The sequence below is a fragment of the Tamandua tetradactyla genome, chromosome 8 (genome assembly GCF_023851605.1).
Source record: "Tamandua tetradactyla isolate mTamTet1 chromosome 8, mTamTet1.pri, whole genome shotgun sequence".
Classification (NCBI taxonomy): Eukaryota; Metazoa; Chordata; class Mammalia; order Pilosa; family Myrmecophagidae; genus Tamandua; species Tamandua tetradactyla.
The window spans coordinates 93,396,672-93,412,002 of NC_135334.1; the positions used below are offsets into that span (position 1 = coordinate 93,396,672).

The 15,331-nt window shown below is 41.0% G+C and overlaps 1 protein-coding gene across 8 annotated transcripts in view; it reads right to left on the reverse strand.

Moving 5' to 3' along the window:
- The window catches only part of SERGEF (secretion regulating guanine nucleotide exchange factor), a 328,021-nt gene that overhangs the window by 98,247 nt on the left and 214,443 nt on the right, over nucleotides 1-15,331 (reverse strand). Inside the window, exon 11 of one of the 8 annotated variants that reach the window (XM_077114157.1) lies at nucleotides 6,382-6,450. The exons of 5 other annotated variants lie outside the window; for them this stretch is intronic. In XM_077114157.1, coding sequence (XP_076970272.1) covers nucleotides 6,404-6,450 — 47 coding nt within the window. In that variant the 3' untranslated portion in view covers nucleotides 6,382-6,403. Of the gene's footprint in view, nucleotides 1-6,381; nucleotides 6,499-11,668; nucleotides 13,051-15,331 lie in introns of those variants that run through there. 2 more of the 8 variants (XM_077114158.1, XM_077114156.1) reach the window with 2 other exon arrangements.

Sequence of the window (15,331 nt, forward strand, 5' to 3'; positions counted from 1 at the left end):
GAGCACTCTAACGGAAAAAAACCCTGTCATCTTGCTCTTCTGCATGATAGGTCCAAGTAGGGGAAAGTGGCTGTGTCAATATCAGAGAGAGTCACCACAGGGTGCTAAAACTCTGGGCTTGGGAGTTGAGAGTTTTCAAATCCCACCTAAGAAATATACTAATTGTGTGACCCGGAGCAGATACACTTAATCTCTCTGCCTCAATTTCCTCACTTATAAATGTGGCTAATAATAGAACAAACCTAATAGGTTTGTTGCAATGACTAAATGCAAATACATGCAAGCACACTCACCTGCATGGTGCCTGGCGCCAAGGCCAACACTTGTAAGTGCCAGTTATTGCTGTTTTCATCATTATCATTGTGAATGTACCTGGCATACTGCTTGGCACATAGTGCCCAATTCCCTCCCCTTCTCCTTGGGCCCACACCTCCCAGGGCACAAGGCCTATATCCTTTACCTGCAGACATGATAAGAGGCTGTCTAGGGCAAGAAATCGGGAGAATAGAGTGCTTCTACTCAGGCAGCCTGACGGCCTTATTTACTAGGTCACTCCCTGGAAATCAGTTACTATATCCTGGATTTTCCCCAAACAGAAAGCCTTCACATATATGGAGCTCCAACTGAGCACCCAATTCTTACAAAGGCTGATTGGTATTTATGGAGAAAGTCCTCCAGGAGGAGATGATTGCTGCCCAGAGAGAGCAGTTTGGAATAAACAGTCAAAGCTGTTCTGTACTTAAGGCCCTTAGGAATACACAAGACATAGAAGCCCAGATTCTCTCCAACATGCACAGCCAGGGAACCTACTTCCCATTACTCCCAAGGGAACACCAAAGACTTATTCTCTGGGGAAAATGACCCAGGTGGGCTCTGGGCTTAGGAAAAAACACTCATCAGAGGGTGAGAATTAGGCATATGGGTGAAATAAATGGGTGAAGTGACAGTCTGTATACTGAACAATGGGACCCTAACCCTGCCCCCGTATCCTATTTCAGAAAGTCAACAGCCAGGCTTATATAGCCCAAAGCAAGAGATTAGAAAAAAGACCCATAAATACTGATATCTGGGGTTTACTAACAAAAAGTCTGACTTACTCCTCAGTCCAAACATTTTACAAGGAAGTCCCTTGGTCAATGAGCCTTTTCCCAGCAAAGAGAGTTTTTAATCACCTTTTCAGTGTTCTACTCTTCAAAAAGAACAGGGAGCCAGGGATCACCAGATCTTTAGAGACCAAAACCTCTGACTCAGTCAGGGTCTCAGCAGGACACAAACAGCACTGGGTAGCAGAGGAGAGTTTGATAAAGGAACTATTTATAGAAGAATGGACAATATTTAGTGATATAAAAGAGGGATAATTAAGTACCCCCAGGGTCACTAAGTGTTTTGGTTTGCTAAAGCTGCTGGAATGCAGTATTATGGAAATGGATTGGCTTTTACAAAGTTGATTTATTAGGTTACAAATTCATAGTTCTAAAGCCATGAAAATGTCTAAATTAAGGCATCCAGAGAAAATACTTCAACTCTGAAGAAAGGCCGATGGCATCAGGGGTTTCCTGCGTCACATGGGAAGGCACACAGCAATGTGTGCTGGCACTTTTTCTCTCTGGGTTCTGGTTCAACGGCTCTCTCCAAACGTCTCAGGTAGTTTGTTCTCTAAGCTTCTATGGGCCCTTGCTTGTTTCTCCCAAGGCATTTCTTTCTCTGTCTGTTTCTCTAAGCTCTGAGCTCTTTGGGTTCTCTCATAAAGGATTCCAGTAAAGAATTAAGACCTACCTTGAATTGGGTTGTTCACAACTAATCAAAAAGGTCCTGCCCACAATTGGTCTTCACCCACAAGAATGGATGAAAAGAACATGGTTTTTCTGGTGTACATACAATTTCAAACCAGCACATGAAGCAAAGCTAGAGTTTTACCACCTCTAGCCTAAAGGGGTAAGGGAAAGCAGTTACCAGGACTGGACCCGTGGCCTTTGACAGAGGGATGCAGCTATGGCAACCAAGCATGGAGGGAGCTAGGGGAAAAAATACCCTGGCCTCACACTTTTCCAGTCCTCAGATCTCCTGCAGTGCCTGTTCTTGGCCGAACCCAACCAGAAGTCAGAGGGAAGGGAGTCTGTTGATGCAGTCCACACAAGACAGCCTTCTGGGATGGAAAGGGTGAACAAGGACTGAGGATGGACATGGAGGGCAAATTGAAGACATTCAGCACTGTCTCCAATATGAAAGACAAACACAACAAAGAAACAAAAGAAAAATGGAAAGAAACAGAAACGAGATAGAAAGCAATTATAACCCATAGAGAAATTATAGATATTATGGCAATATGAACAAGAATAGTAAACTATTATTTTTATAGGAGCAAAGAATAAGAAGCAACCCTTGGAAATTAAAAATTATAGCTAAAATAAAAATTCCATTAGAAGTGCTTGAAGATCAAGTCAAGGACATTTCCCAGAAAGCAAGGAGAAAAGCAAAAACATGGCCAAGAGGGGGAAAAAGAAAACTGAGAAAATTTGAGGATAGGTCCTGGAGATTCAATATCCATCTAACTGAAGTAGCACAAAGTGAGAACAGAATAAAATAAGAAGAAAATCATCAGAGAAATACTTCAAGAAAAATTTTCCAGAACTGAACAAAACCCTCGATAAGTACCAGAACAATGAATAAACGAAGACCCACACCAAGGTACTTAATCATAAAATTTCAAAAAATTGAAGATAAAGAAGTTCCTAAAAGTTTCAAAGAGGGAAAAAAAAAAAACTGGTCACATACAGAGGAAAAGAGATTAGAAAAAGCAGCAGATTTCTCAACAATGATACTAACAAAAGAATAACTAGAGAGGGAAAGGATTTCCAACACAGAATCCTAAACTATACTCAGTTAAATTATCAATCAAGAGTGAAAACAGACAATATATTTTCAGAAATTCAAAGAGTCAAAAAATTTATCTCCAAACATGCCTTCTCAGGAAGCTACTGGATTAGGTGCTCCACCAAAATAAGAAAGTAATCTAAAGGAAGATGGAGATAGGGAACAGATGTAACAGGGATTTAACACAGGAGAATGTTAAATGAAGCCAGTGTCCGCAGTAAGTGGTGTTTCAGACGAGAACAGAAGCATGGAGCTGCAGAGTGGGTGGAGTGGGGTGGGGAGACTTCTGGTAGATCTGATATATTTGACCATGTAGAAGAGAACCAAGAGGTGTTTTACAGATCTTTGTGTGTGTGTGTGTGTGTGTATTTGTGTGTGTGTGTGTATGTGTGTGGCAAGGGCAGGGGAGTGTATTTAGGTAGAATTAGTGATCAGTACGTAGAAAACCAGTCCAAGGAGGGCTAAAACAGGAATTTTTAACTACAGGAAAAGAAAAACCACAGCCTTGGAGCCATGTCATGTAACACTACCTGGGTCAGCAGTGAGAACAGTACCTACACTGGTCTTAGTAATGGACTAATGATTTAACTACAGTTGGGAGGGTGGTGGGAGAAGAAATGGCAGTGGTAGTGTAAGAGAATTAAATTTTTATTTACATTAAGAAGTCAATTGTTCAGATTTAAGATTGGTACCTCAAATAAGCACAGGATATAGAAAAATAGAGGTATACATCTGAAGAAATAACTAAAAGAATTCCAAGTGGCTGTTTCTGGGACTAGGGGTGGGAAAAGGTAAGGTAGAAACTGCTGGTTTTCATTAGTAAGCCCTTTAGTATGTATTTGTCTTTTAACTGTGCACATACATTAATTTATTTACTTTGTAATAAATACAAATGAATCAGTAAAAAAAGTCCATGCTCTAGAGTCAGATCAGTTCAAATACCAGTCCCACCAAATATTAGTTGTAAGATCTGAAGACAAGATGTTTAACTTTTCTGAGCCTCATTTTCTCAGCTGTAAAACGGTGTGAAGACAACCCAAGACAGTGTATGTAAGAGCTTCGCCAAGCTCATGATACATAGTAAGTTCCCTGAGGAGGAAGAGGTCATCAGGACAACTTGATGGCCAGATCATCTCAGCTCTGCTTCAAGAAGTCCCCACCCCTACCTCCCCTAGACCAAGCCTTAAGCAAAGTGAGGGTAGGGGATATTTTCTATGAATACACCCCATTCCCTTTTAACAAGCAACTTAAAACTAATATTTGGTGGGACCAGTATTACATACACAGGAAGAATATTATTACTAATAAATGTTGGTGGCATTGACTTAAGAATAGATGAGCAAGAGAAACGACAAAAGAGGCCACATAGGAAGCAGGGCAAAACACCATAGACAGCACTGAAGTGAGTCAGAAGAAACAAAACTGACATGCTGAGTACCTACTCTGTGTCAAGAGCTCTTCTACAAACCATACAATTCACTCCAAGGACAAGCATGTCTAATAGCTATTATTACCTTAATCTTTAGAGATCAGAATTCCACTGCTCAGAGAGTATAGCAACCTTACTTATGGTCATACAGCTATGAAGCGATAGAGCTGGAACTGGAACCCATGACTTTCTAACACAAAAGCCTCATACCCCTTTACTATACTATACTATACTATACTATACTATACTATACTATACTATACTGTACTGTACTGTACTATACTGTACTATACTATACTATACTATACTATACTATACTATACTATACTGCTTGGGGCAAATCATGCTGCCTTTCTCGGGTTCCATTTCCTCATATGTGTAATAGAGGCTGTATTTTCCTTGAGAACTTTAGTGTTACTGTGAGGATGAAAAGAAATAGACGAGTTGAAGTGCCTTGTATACTGTGACGCAGTGAGAACATGGAAGGGGCTACCGCCATATGCATGTGCTCCGTGTTAGGGTTGCACTGTAGAGCTTCCTGACCAAGTCAGCCTCGTGGCTGCCCTGATGAAGACAGAGGACCTGGCCTTGGGCTGGGCCTGGAGTTGTGACTAGGATGGGGCAAAATCTGGGCCAAGGAATCTGATGGGAATTCTGAACCGCAAAGCCTTGTTGGAACTACCAGCCTCTAGATCATGACATCCAGTGTGCTGAGGGTCAAAGGTCTTTCCAGTCTCAAGCTGAAATGCATAAACTTAAATTAATATCTTACAAAGCCACATAATCAAACCCACCTCCATTCTCCCTGGCTTCCTCTGTTGAGCAGTCTCTAGCTTCTGAAAACAGATCAGATCAAGGCATTCCTCTGCTCTAAATCTTTACCTGTTCCCAGAGAATGAAGCCCCAGTTCTTGAGCTTCTCATTCAAGGCCCCTATGACCTGGTGACAGACAAGCCCATAGGCTTGACTCTTCTGAGGGGAACTTTGTTCCCTCCTGATAGTCTCTTTTCCCCAAGTTTGCCATGCTTTCTCTATGCTTTTGTTCTTGTTGATCCCACTCCCTGGAATGGACTTTCTATTCCTCCTACTCATCCTTAAAAAGTCTCACCTTTATTCATCTCCAATGGAAAGCCTTCCCTAACCCCATGAGTTAGTTCCTCTGTGCCATCTTCAGCACTTAGAACATCCCTCAACTACAGAATCTGTCACATTGTTACTGTGATTGTCTATTTGTATATCTGTCTTGTCCATTGAACTGTAAGCTCATTGAGGGAGAGAGTGTTTTAATAAATGTATATTTTCATAGTGTCTAATAAAGTAAATGCTCACTACATTTTTATTGCGCTGGTAAAGGTGTGAATTTATGGATGAAAAAAACACAGCCTCATAAAGTGTCATAGCTGGAAGACACCTTGTTTTTTTTTTATCCATAAAGAGAGAGGCTCAGAAAAGGGAAGTGGCCTGCCCAAGGTGATAGAATATTCAGGTCTTTTTACTCAGTGCTCTTTCTACTACGTGGTGCAGCTTCTTAATGAGTGAACAAATCCATGTTTGGCAAAATGGGTAAATAAAATGTTGCTGAAGCCCTGCACATAGAGAGCACTTTGGAATGAATAGTCAAAGCTATTCTGTACTCGTGGGCTTAAGGCAAATATGAGTGGTACAGGAGATTCCACAGAGGCAAGAGGCAGCAGGGGCAGCATCCATAGAGCAGGCGGTCCTTAGGGGCAATGCTGTGAGCCTTAGCAGTTCCCAGGAGATGCCATGATACTGACAAGACAGAAAGCCAAAACAGGCCCATAGATGCAACCACTTTGCCACTGCCAAAGCTGCTCCAGGCTACACACCATCCTTTAGGTGTTATGCCCTGAGGGCAGACAAAGGAAAAGGGGCTGTCCTCTGCCCCTCCAGACGAGTACTAAAAAAAGTACAAGTACTACTAGCTAGTAATGCTAGCTCTGCTGTGGGTTTTCCCCAAAGTCTCATGCATGCTAAAACCTCAGCTGATGCTGTTTGATATGCTAATTAAACCAAAGCCTCATCTCTGCAGGGAGGCAACCTGATGAGAGGGAAAGTACCTAGATCTTGGAGTCAGCAGATTTAGTTTGAATCCTGGACTGCATCTCTTTGAGTCTCCATTTCTTCAGCTGGAAAATAGGGATAATTCTCGTCTACTGTCTACCTTGCATAGTGATCTAAATGAGATGATATATGTAAAATGCTCAGAAAGTGTTGGCACATAATGGGTGCTCAATTACTCTCAGTTCTCTTTTATTCTATAAAAAAGACACTTATCCTTTCAAAGAAAAGCCTTTAACCTTCTGCTGCAATTATCAACTTCTGACGTGTCTTGCCCATAACGGCTCCACATCATTGTACAATAAATTCAATACCCCCTGAGCATGCCACTGGAGACTCGGCCCTATCTAACTCTGAGCTGTCCTGTTGGTCAACCACTTGTCCCTCAATGATGACTTACCCAAAGCCTTCCTTCCCTTTGCTCATGATGACCCCTCAGCACAGAATGCTCTTTACCTTTCTTCTGCTCAGATGCCACATCTTCTGAGGATTTTAAAATCACTTCTTTCTCTTCACCCTCTCTCCTAATTCTTATCACTCTTTGCTTTATATTCGCCCATTCATTCATTAATTACTTATTTATTAAGGGCATACTATGTGCAAGGTTTATTTCACTTGTTTTCATAGCTCTCATTCTCATTAAATATGGGACTATTATATGTAGGAATATTATATTCCTCCATTGCATCCAGAATGCTACATGGCACATTGTCAGTCACCAGTAAATGTTAACTAAAGGGAGGGAATGAGAAAAATACTGTATATAACACTCATTCAATATTTAACAAACATAAGTTCCTACTGCATGCATGGCAAGTGTAGACTGTTTGGATCTATTGAGATATACAACATAGTTTGTGGACACAAGGACAGACTTTGAGAAATACAATAGGTTTTAGATATTGTCTAGGCCAACTTCCACACTGAGGTCTGGAGAGGATAGTTAACCAGCCAGGAACACATAGATAAGTAAGTGGCAGAAAAAGCTGGGGCCAGAGCTCAGTCCTTCCACTACACAGGCTTACTCTTTCTTAATTTTTTTGCCTTGAGTTCACCTGTAGTTAAATTTACCTGCGCAGATCTCCAAGCCTCTTGAGTATTTGTAAACAAGCTCACTGGATCACTGACATATGAAGTTTATGCTTCACACGTTCACAGTCTCTGCTTCTATCAGCAACCCTAAAAGGACCAGTGCATTGTGCTAAAACACGGCAGTCAGTATTGTGCCTAATAAGGCTGGCATGAGACAATCAGTGATTGAGCAAGTATGCGAGCCTCCCCAACAGCCTGGCACCCTCACCTGTGTGGTCTCATACAGAATGACTCCTGTAGAGTGACACAAGTATTGCTTCTTTAGGGACAGTGAAAAATATTCTTCTATTGGGAGCTAAAAAGGCACATCTTATCATGTGAGGCTATGCACTAAAAACAAACTTATGACTTAAGAGAAATGAGTTGAACAATAGCCAAGAGCCATACAAACAACATTGTATTAATTGTGAAACATCTCCCCCAAAAGCAAAATGTTTCCTCACATTTCTGGCCTGACAGAGGGGAAAATACGGTGCCCCAACTAGTCAGGAGTGATCAAGTCAAAGAATATATCAATCCCAGGATGTGGAAACCCAGGGAATGAAAAGTGGCTACTTTGCCATAGCAGACCCCTCCGCTTGACAAACAGCCCAGAAGATCACAGCCACTTGAAAAAGTAAGTAGAGATGTAGCCACCAGTACCTGTCTCACAGCATGAGCTAGACCTGAGTTCCAGTCCCATTTCTGCCACTGACTAGCTCTGCAATTTTCTATAAGTCATGCCTCTCTTAATGCCTTAGGGTTGTCTTGGTAGCAATGGGACTGAGGAAGACAGTCAAAGAAAGGGAATTCAATAGCGATAAGACAATTGGGAATGCAGTCTAGAAAAACAATGAAGTCGAATCCACAAATGACATTGTACACCAGGATAAATTCCAAGTGGTTCAAAGATTTACATGTAAAAAATGAAGCCATGAAAGTACTAGAATAAAATATGGGGAAAGTCCTTTATACCCTGGAGTGCTGAGGCTTTACCTTACTCAAAATTCAGGCATTTCCTGAATTTTGGAAATTCAGGAAGGACTGATAAGACTGATAAGTCTAATCTACAATAAAAGAAAAAGTTGCATGGAAAAAGCAAAAACAACTAAATAAACTAAAACACCAAAAGCAAAAACAAAAGACAAACAAAAAGCTGGGAAAATATATTTGTCAGACAAAGGCCTACTCTTCTAATACATAAAGAGCACCTAGAATTTGATTAGGAAAAAAATAATAATTCAATAGGAAAAAGGGCAAAGAATATGCAGTAGGCAGAATAATGGTCTCCCAAAGATTCCTAGGTCCTAATTCCTGGAGCCTGTGAATATGTTATGTTACATGGCAAAAGAGAACTAAAGTAGCAGATGAAATAAAAAGTGACCTTAAAATAGGGAGATTATACTGGATTATCTGGGTGGGCCCCATGTAATCACAAGAGTCCTTAAATGGAAGAAGGAAGCAGTAGAGTAAGTGGAGTAATGTGAGAAAAACTTGAGCAGCCTCTGCCAGCTTTGAGGATGGAAGGGGCCGCAAGTTAAGGAATGTGGGCTGCCTCAAAAAGCTGGAAAAGGCAAAAAAAAAAAAATGGACTCTCTCCTGGAGCTTCCAGAAAGAAGAAAACCTGTTGTCACTTTGATTTTAGCCCAGTGTGACCCATTTCAGACTTCAAACTCTAAGATAATTTTGTGTTATTTTAAGCCACTTATTTTAATTCTTAAAGCAGCAATAGGAAACTAATACAGATAAAAAGAGTCTTTATAAAGAAGAAAATACAAATGGCTCTTGAACATATGAAAAGATGATCAATCTTCATAACAATCAAAACTACACAGAGATTAGAAGGCCACAAAACTCTTAAAGGAGAAGAACAATGTAGGAAGACTTATAAAATAAAATATCAAGACTTATTATAAAGCTTCATAAGGAAGATGGTATGGTACCGGCATATGAATAGAAGAACAAACTAAGGAAAAGAAGAAAAAGTCCAAAAACAGACTCACATATATACATTCTCTTGATTTGCAACAAAGGTGTATCTACAATTTACTGGGGGAAAAGATGAACTTTAAATAATTGGTTCTGGACCAATGTTTAAAAATTAAACTAATTTGAGATATATTTTAAGCCTAACTGTGAACAGCAAAATAATAAAACTTCAAGAACAAAACACAATATTTTTATGAGTTTGGAATAGGGAAAGATGTTTTAAGTAGGACATAAGTTTATCAAACCCTTAAAGAAAAGATCGAAAATTAGAATTATTAAAATTAAAAATTTTTATTCATCAAAGGACCCCATTAAGAGAGCAAAAGAACAAGCCACTGACTGTGAGAATATGCTCACAATACACATGTATGTCAAAGGACTTGAATTCATAATATATAGAAGACACTGGCAAATCAGTAAAAAAAGACAGACAAACCCATTTTAAAAAGATAAGCAAAAGACTTAAATAGGCACTTGACAAAAAAGCTGCCCAAATGGCCTATAAGCATATAAAAAGGTGCTCAATATCAATAGTTATTAGGAAAATGGAAATTAAAATCACAGTAAGATAGCACACTACACATTCACTAGAGCAACCAAAATCAATAACATTGAAAATTCTTGGTATTTGCAAGGCTATGGAGCAACCGGAACTCTGGCATATTGCTGATGAGAGTTTAACTTGGTACAACTACTTTGGACAACTGTTTAACAGTATCTACTAATGTTAAACATATAACTTAATAATTCCACACTCAGATATGTACTCAGAAGAAATGAATGCACATGTCCACCTAAACATATGTATAAAAATGCTAATAGCAATTTTCTTCAAAATTCCTAAACTGGAAACAACTCAAACTTTCATCATTGGTTAAATGGCTAGATAAGTTGCAAAATATTCACACAATAGAATATCACTGAGCAACAAAAAAGGACTGCTGCTACACACAACATGGATGATTCTTATAGATATATATGTTGAATAAAAGAAGTCAGATAGGGCAGGCTGCAGTGGTTCAGTGGCAGAGTTCTCGCCTGCCATGCTGGAGACCCAGGCTCAATTCCTGGTGCCTGCCCATGCAAAACAAAGAAGTCAGATCTAAAAAAAAAGTACACACTCTATGACATTCAAGCACCAGCAAAACTCTTCTCTGGTGATGCAAGTCTGAATAGTGGTTATCTCTGGTGGTAGGACACTGCCTGAGAAGAGGCACAAGTAGTCTTCTAGGGTGCTGGAAACATTCTTTATCCTGCTCTGGGTGGTGGTTTCATATATATATGTAAAAATAAGCATGTTGAACTTCACTTTTTAAAAAGTAAACAGACATGTTGAGCTGTGTTCCAAAAGCCTCAACTCTCGAAGATGATTGTATAACAATATCACTTTTACAATGTGACTGTGTGATTGTGAAAACCTTGTGTCTGATGCCCCTTTTATTCAGGGTATGGACAGATGTGTAAAAAAAAAATAGGGATATAAATAAATAATAGGGGGGATAAGAGGTAAAATAAACTATGTATATGGAAATACTAGTGGTCAGTGACAGGGAGGGGTAAGGGGTATGGGATGTATGAGTTTTTTCTTTTCATTTATTTTTCTGGACTGATGCCAATGTTCTAAAAATGATCATGGTGATGAATACACAACTATGTGATGATATTATGAGCCACTGATTGTACACCATGTATTGACTGTATGTATGAAGATTTGTCACTAAGAATTTTTTTTTAAAGTAAACAGATAAACAAAAACTAGCCTGACTAGTTTTTGACCTATGTGATTGGCAAAACTTCAAAAGTTTCTTAACACATTCTGTAAGAGAGGCTGTAAGAAACAGGCACTATTATACATTACTAGTGGGAGTGAAAAATGGTATAACTCCTATGAAGGTTGATTTTGCAATATCTTGAAAAATTACAATTAAATTCACTCTTTCATGTAGCAATTTCAATTCTAGAGAACTACCCTAAAACTATACTCTCCCACACATGAAATAACATATAACAAGGTAATTCGCTACAGCAATGCTTGTAAGAGCAAAAGACTGGAAACGATCTAAATGTCTATCAGAAGGGCACTGGTTAAATAAATTATGGTACACAGGTACACTGGAATATTATGCAGCTGTACAGAAGAACTAGGAAGGTTTTTATACTGATATGGAAAGATCTCCCAAATAAGCTGTTGAGAGAAAAAAAATAAGTGAAAATGATGCCCTCATTTATATAAAAGGGGGACAAAGATACATGTTAGTACTCATGTATATGTGCAGAAAGAAACTAGAAGGATATAAAACAAGTAAGAGGCATTAGTTGTACATATGAGGGAAAAGTTTTTGGGAACTGGACAGATGTGGCTAAGTTGGAGGGAGGGCTTTCATTTTAAATATTTTTATGCTTTCTAGGGTTTGAACCATATATATTAATTATTTAAAATATTAAATAAGTAAATTAATATTCTTTAAAGAGGGAAAGGTCAGTGAAAGGGGAGAGAATTTTAAAAGGGGTGACTTTTTAAAACAATGTCATTGGTTTCATGATCTTGCCTGCTTATTATACAGTCACAGAACTGCTTAATCTGAAGCAGGAGAGACTGAAGCTGAATATACAGAAGAACTTCCAACAGGAGGGGGAGCTAAGTATTGAAGTAAAGAGACAATAATCTCATCTGATGGCTTTCAAAATAGTTCAGATTGTCAGCAGTCTTACAGGAAGGCAGCTACAGGTTAGGAGTCAGCGCCAACAGAAGTCCTCCTAGCTCTACAACGCAGGTGGGCTGAGTTGCTCAATCTAAGCTTCAGCTTCCCTCTAGAAAATGGCGTTAGCAATAATGCCAACTCATCAGCTTGCCATGAGGATTAAATGGGACAATACAGGTAAAGCTTTTATACTCTGCTTTTCACACCATGTATAAGACCATACAAGTTTGTACCTGACTCGAAGCTCCCTCCAAGACCCTGGAGGGATTTGGAGGTATTGCCTCTAGGGGAATAGCCAATGTCAAATTCCCTCTCTATTAAATTCTTACATGACTGTTTGCTGTGCTTCAGGCTAAAGTCAGCAGAACAAAGTTACAAGGTCCAACAATTGGAAATCATCAATGAAATGAAAGCAAAAGATCCTTGCATAGATTATAGCTCCAGTTTGGTAAAAGAACTGGTCTGCTTAGAGGAGGAGAAGACACCACACTTTCCTACCAAATATACAATGCCTGTCTGGTGAGCATGAGTGCTCCAGAAAAAGGCTGCCAATAAAATCCTTTCTGAGGGTCTGTGTAGAACCAAGGGAAAAGAAATGTAGTCAGCTCTTTTTTCTCTCAGGAAGGGACAGCTGAACAACTGCACATCAGGAGAGAAGGCAAACAAATTGCCCATTCAAGCCAAAATAAGCTGCTCCTGGGGGAAGCAAAACAGCTGGAGCCAATTCAGCCAGAGAGGGAGGTGAGGCCCCCAAAGACAGAGCTGGGCCTGGGGAGCCTGCCTCTGGAAGGCTGGGATCTTTTGAGCAAGCGACGGCCACATGCTCTCAGCTCACCTCTATTGACCTCAGCCTGTACCCAGAAAAGGGAGTCAGCCAGCCAGCTCTGACAGATGTGGAGGGAAATCCTGGATGGAAAGGAAGAAAGGAAAGGGAACTAGTAAACCAGCCAAGCAAGCAAGCACCCGCTGAGCACTTATTATGTGACAGGCAGTGAGCAGGCACTTGACATACCTACGACATTTGAAAGAACAACTTTTGGAGGTGGGTATGGTGATGTCTATTTTACAGATGAGGAATCAGGTTCAGTGAGGCAGAGTAACTTATACAAGGCACACAACTAGAGAGTGGTGAGGCCGGCCACAGGTAGCAGCCTCAGTGCTTTACTTCCTGTCACCTGAGTTTCTCTGTGCCTAGCCCCAGAAGTTCTTCTCTTGTCTGAAGCAGGAGTAAACACTGCCACATCATCCTGTCTGGCCTTAAGGGCCCTTGTAGCAAACGTAGAATGTGTCAAGAGAAACCTAGTTGGGAATCTAAGGAAAGAACCAAATCAAATTCCAAAAGAGGAGGGGAGGAGGCTTCTGGGAAGATGACCAAATAGACTAGCTAGAGCTTAGCCCTGCTCCAAGGAAAAGTTAGAGAAGGGACTTGAGGGCAACTGAGGTGGTGATTCAGGGGTGCGGCTGACCTGGGAGAGCCTTCTGCACCACATGCGGCAGCCCTGGTTGCAGAGGCCGAGGAACTGAGAGGCACAAAGCTGGAGCCTGGTGTGGAGGCACAGAGCCAGGGAGCCCACAGGAGTGCACAGACAGAGCTGGGGGCTAGAAAGTAAGCCAGGCCGTGTTCCTTGGGCGTACTACCCTCACCAGCACAGCCCTGTGACCGGCGACTCACCCCACATCCCACACCCCCAAACCACATTACCCTCCCCCATTCCCCGTGCTCTAGCCCCCAGTGCACGTACCTGCACCACACCCCCACCCCAAGTGCAGCCCAACCCACCTCTCCTATACCTCTCCAGAGCACTACTTCCGCCTCCCTGTTTCCTGCAGGCTAGGCTGCTGGCAGCGCATAAAGGCTATGGGCACTAACCTCCATAACCAGGCTACCCCTGCCCACCCCCACCCCCACCCCCACTCTGCCCATAGTGTCACACAGCCTCACTCTGCCCTGCCTAAGCACTATGCATGTGTTTACAGCACTCCCAGGCCGACACATGCGCACTTTACACGTCATTTACACCCCAATGACATCATTCAGTGCTGGGAACCGTACTTTACAGCAGTCCTAGAACTGCACGTGTGCATGGCCCTCAGTCATACTTCTCAGCTCTGAGAAAGTGCTGACCTGCACAGCCAGATCACATCTGCCACCAATCCACGAAGGCATAATGCCAACCTGCTGCCAGAGCTCTATGCATGTGCACAAAGGGCCCTGTGCCTTAGGCCAGCGCACACCAGGGTTACAACCCCAGACTGGTGCACCGCACAGCTACATACTCCCTGGCCGGTGGGTGCCCACATTCACAAGCATCAGTGTAACATCCCCACCCCATGCCCTGCTCCCTGCTCTACAACCATCTCGCAAACACAAGACCTTAGATTACTAAAAGAAATCAACTCCCAAATCAATCAAGATATTTACATGCCACGAAGACAGCAGAAGATCATTCAGTATATCACAATGCAGAAAGATATAGCCCTGCCTAATGACCAAATTAAAATGCCAAAGGAGACACAGACATTAGAACAACTAATCAAAGATGTTCATACAACTCTACTTAATAAAATAAGCAGGAGAGCAAATGACAAAAAGGAGATCAAGAAGACAGTAGAAGAGCATAAAGAAGAATTTGAAAGGATTAATAGAAAAATAGTGGATATCACAGAAATTAAAGACTCTGTTGACCAAATAAAAAACATACTAGAAGCACATAACACCAGATTTGAAGACACAGAAGAAAGAATAAGTGATATAGAAGACAGGTTAATTGATCTCAAAAACTCAAAACAGCAAATGGCAAAAAAAAAAGATGGAAAACATTGAATGGGAACTCAGGGAAATGATAGACAAAACAAAGCACCCAAATATAAGAATTATTGGTGTCCCATAAGGAGAAGAGAGCTTTTATTAGGGCTAGGAAGAATAGTTGAGGATATAATGGGGGGAAACTTCCCAACCCTCATAAAGGACATAAATATACAAGTCAAAGAAGCCCAAAGAACTACAAACAAAATAAATCCAAATAGGTCTTCCCCAAGGCACATACTAATCGGTCTGTCAAATGTTGAAGTGAAGCAGAAAATCCTGAAAGTGGCAAGTGAAAAACAATCTACTACATACAAGGGAAATCAGATAAGACTGACTTCAGATTACTCAACTAGCACTCTGGAGCTGAGAAGGCAGTGG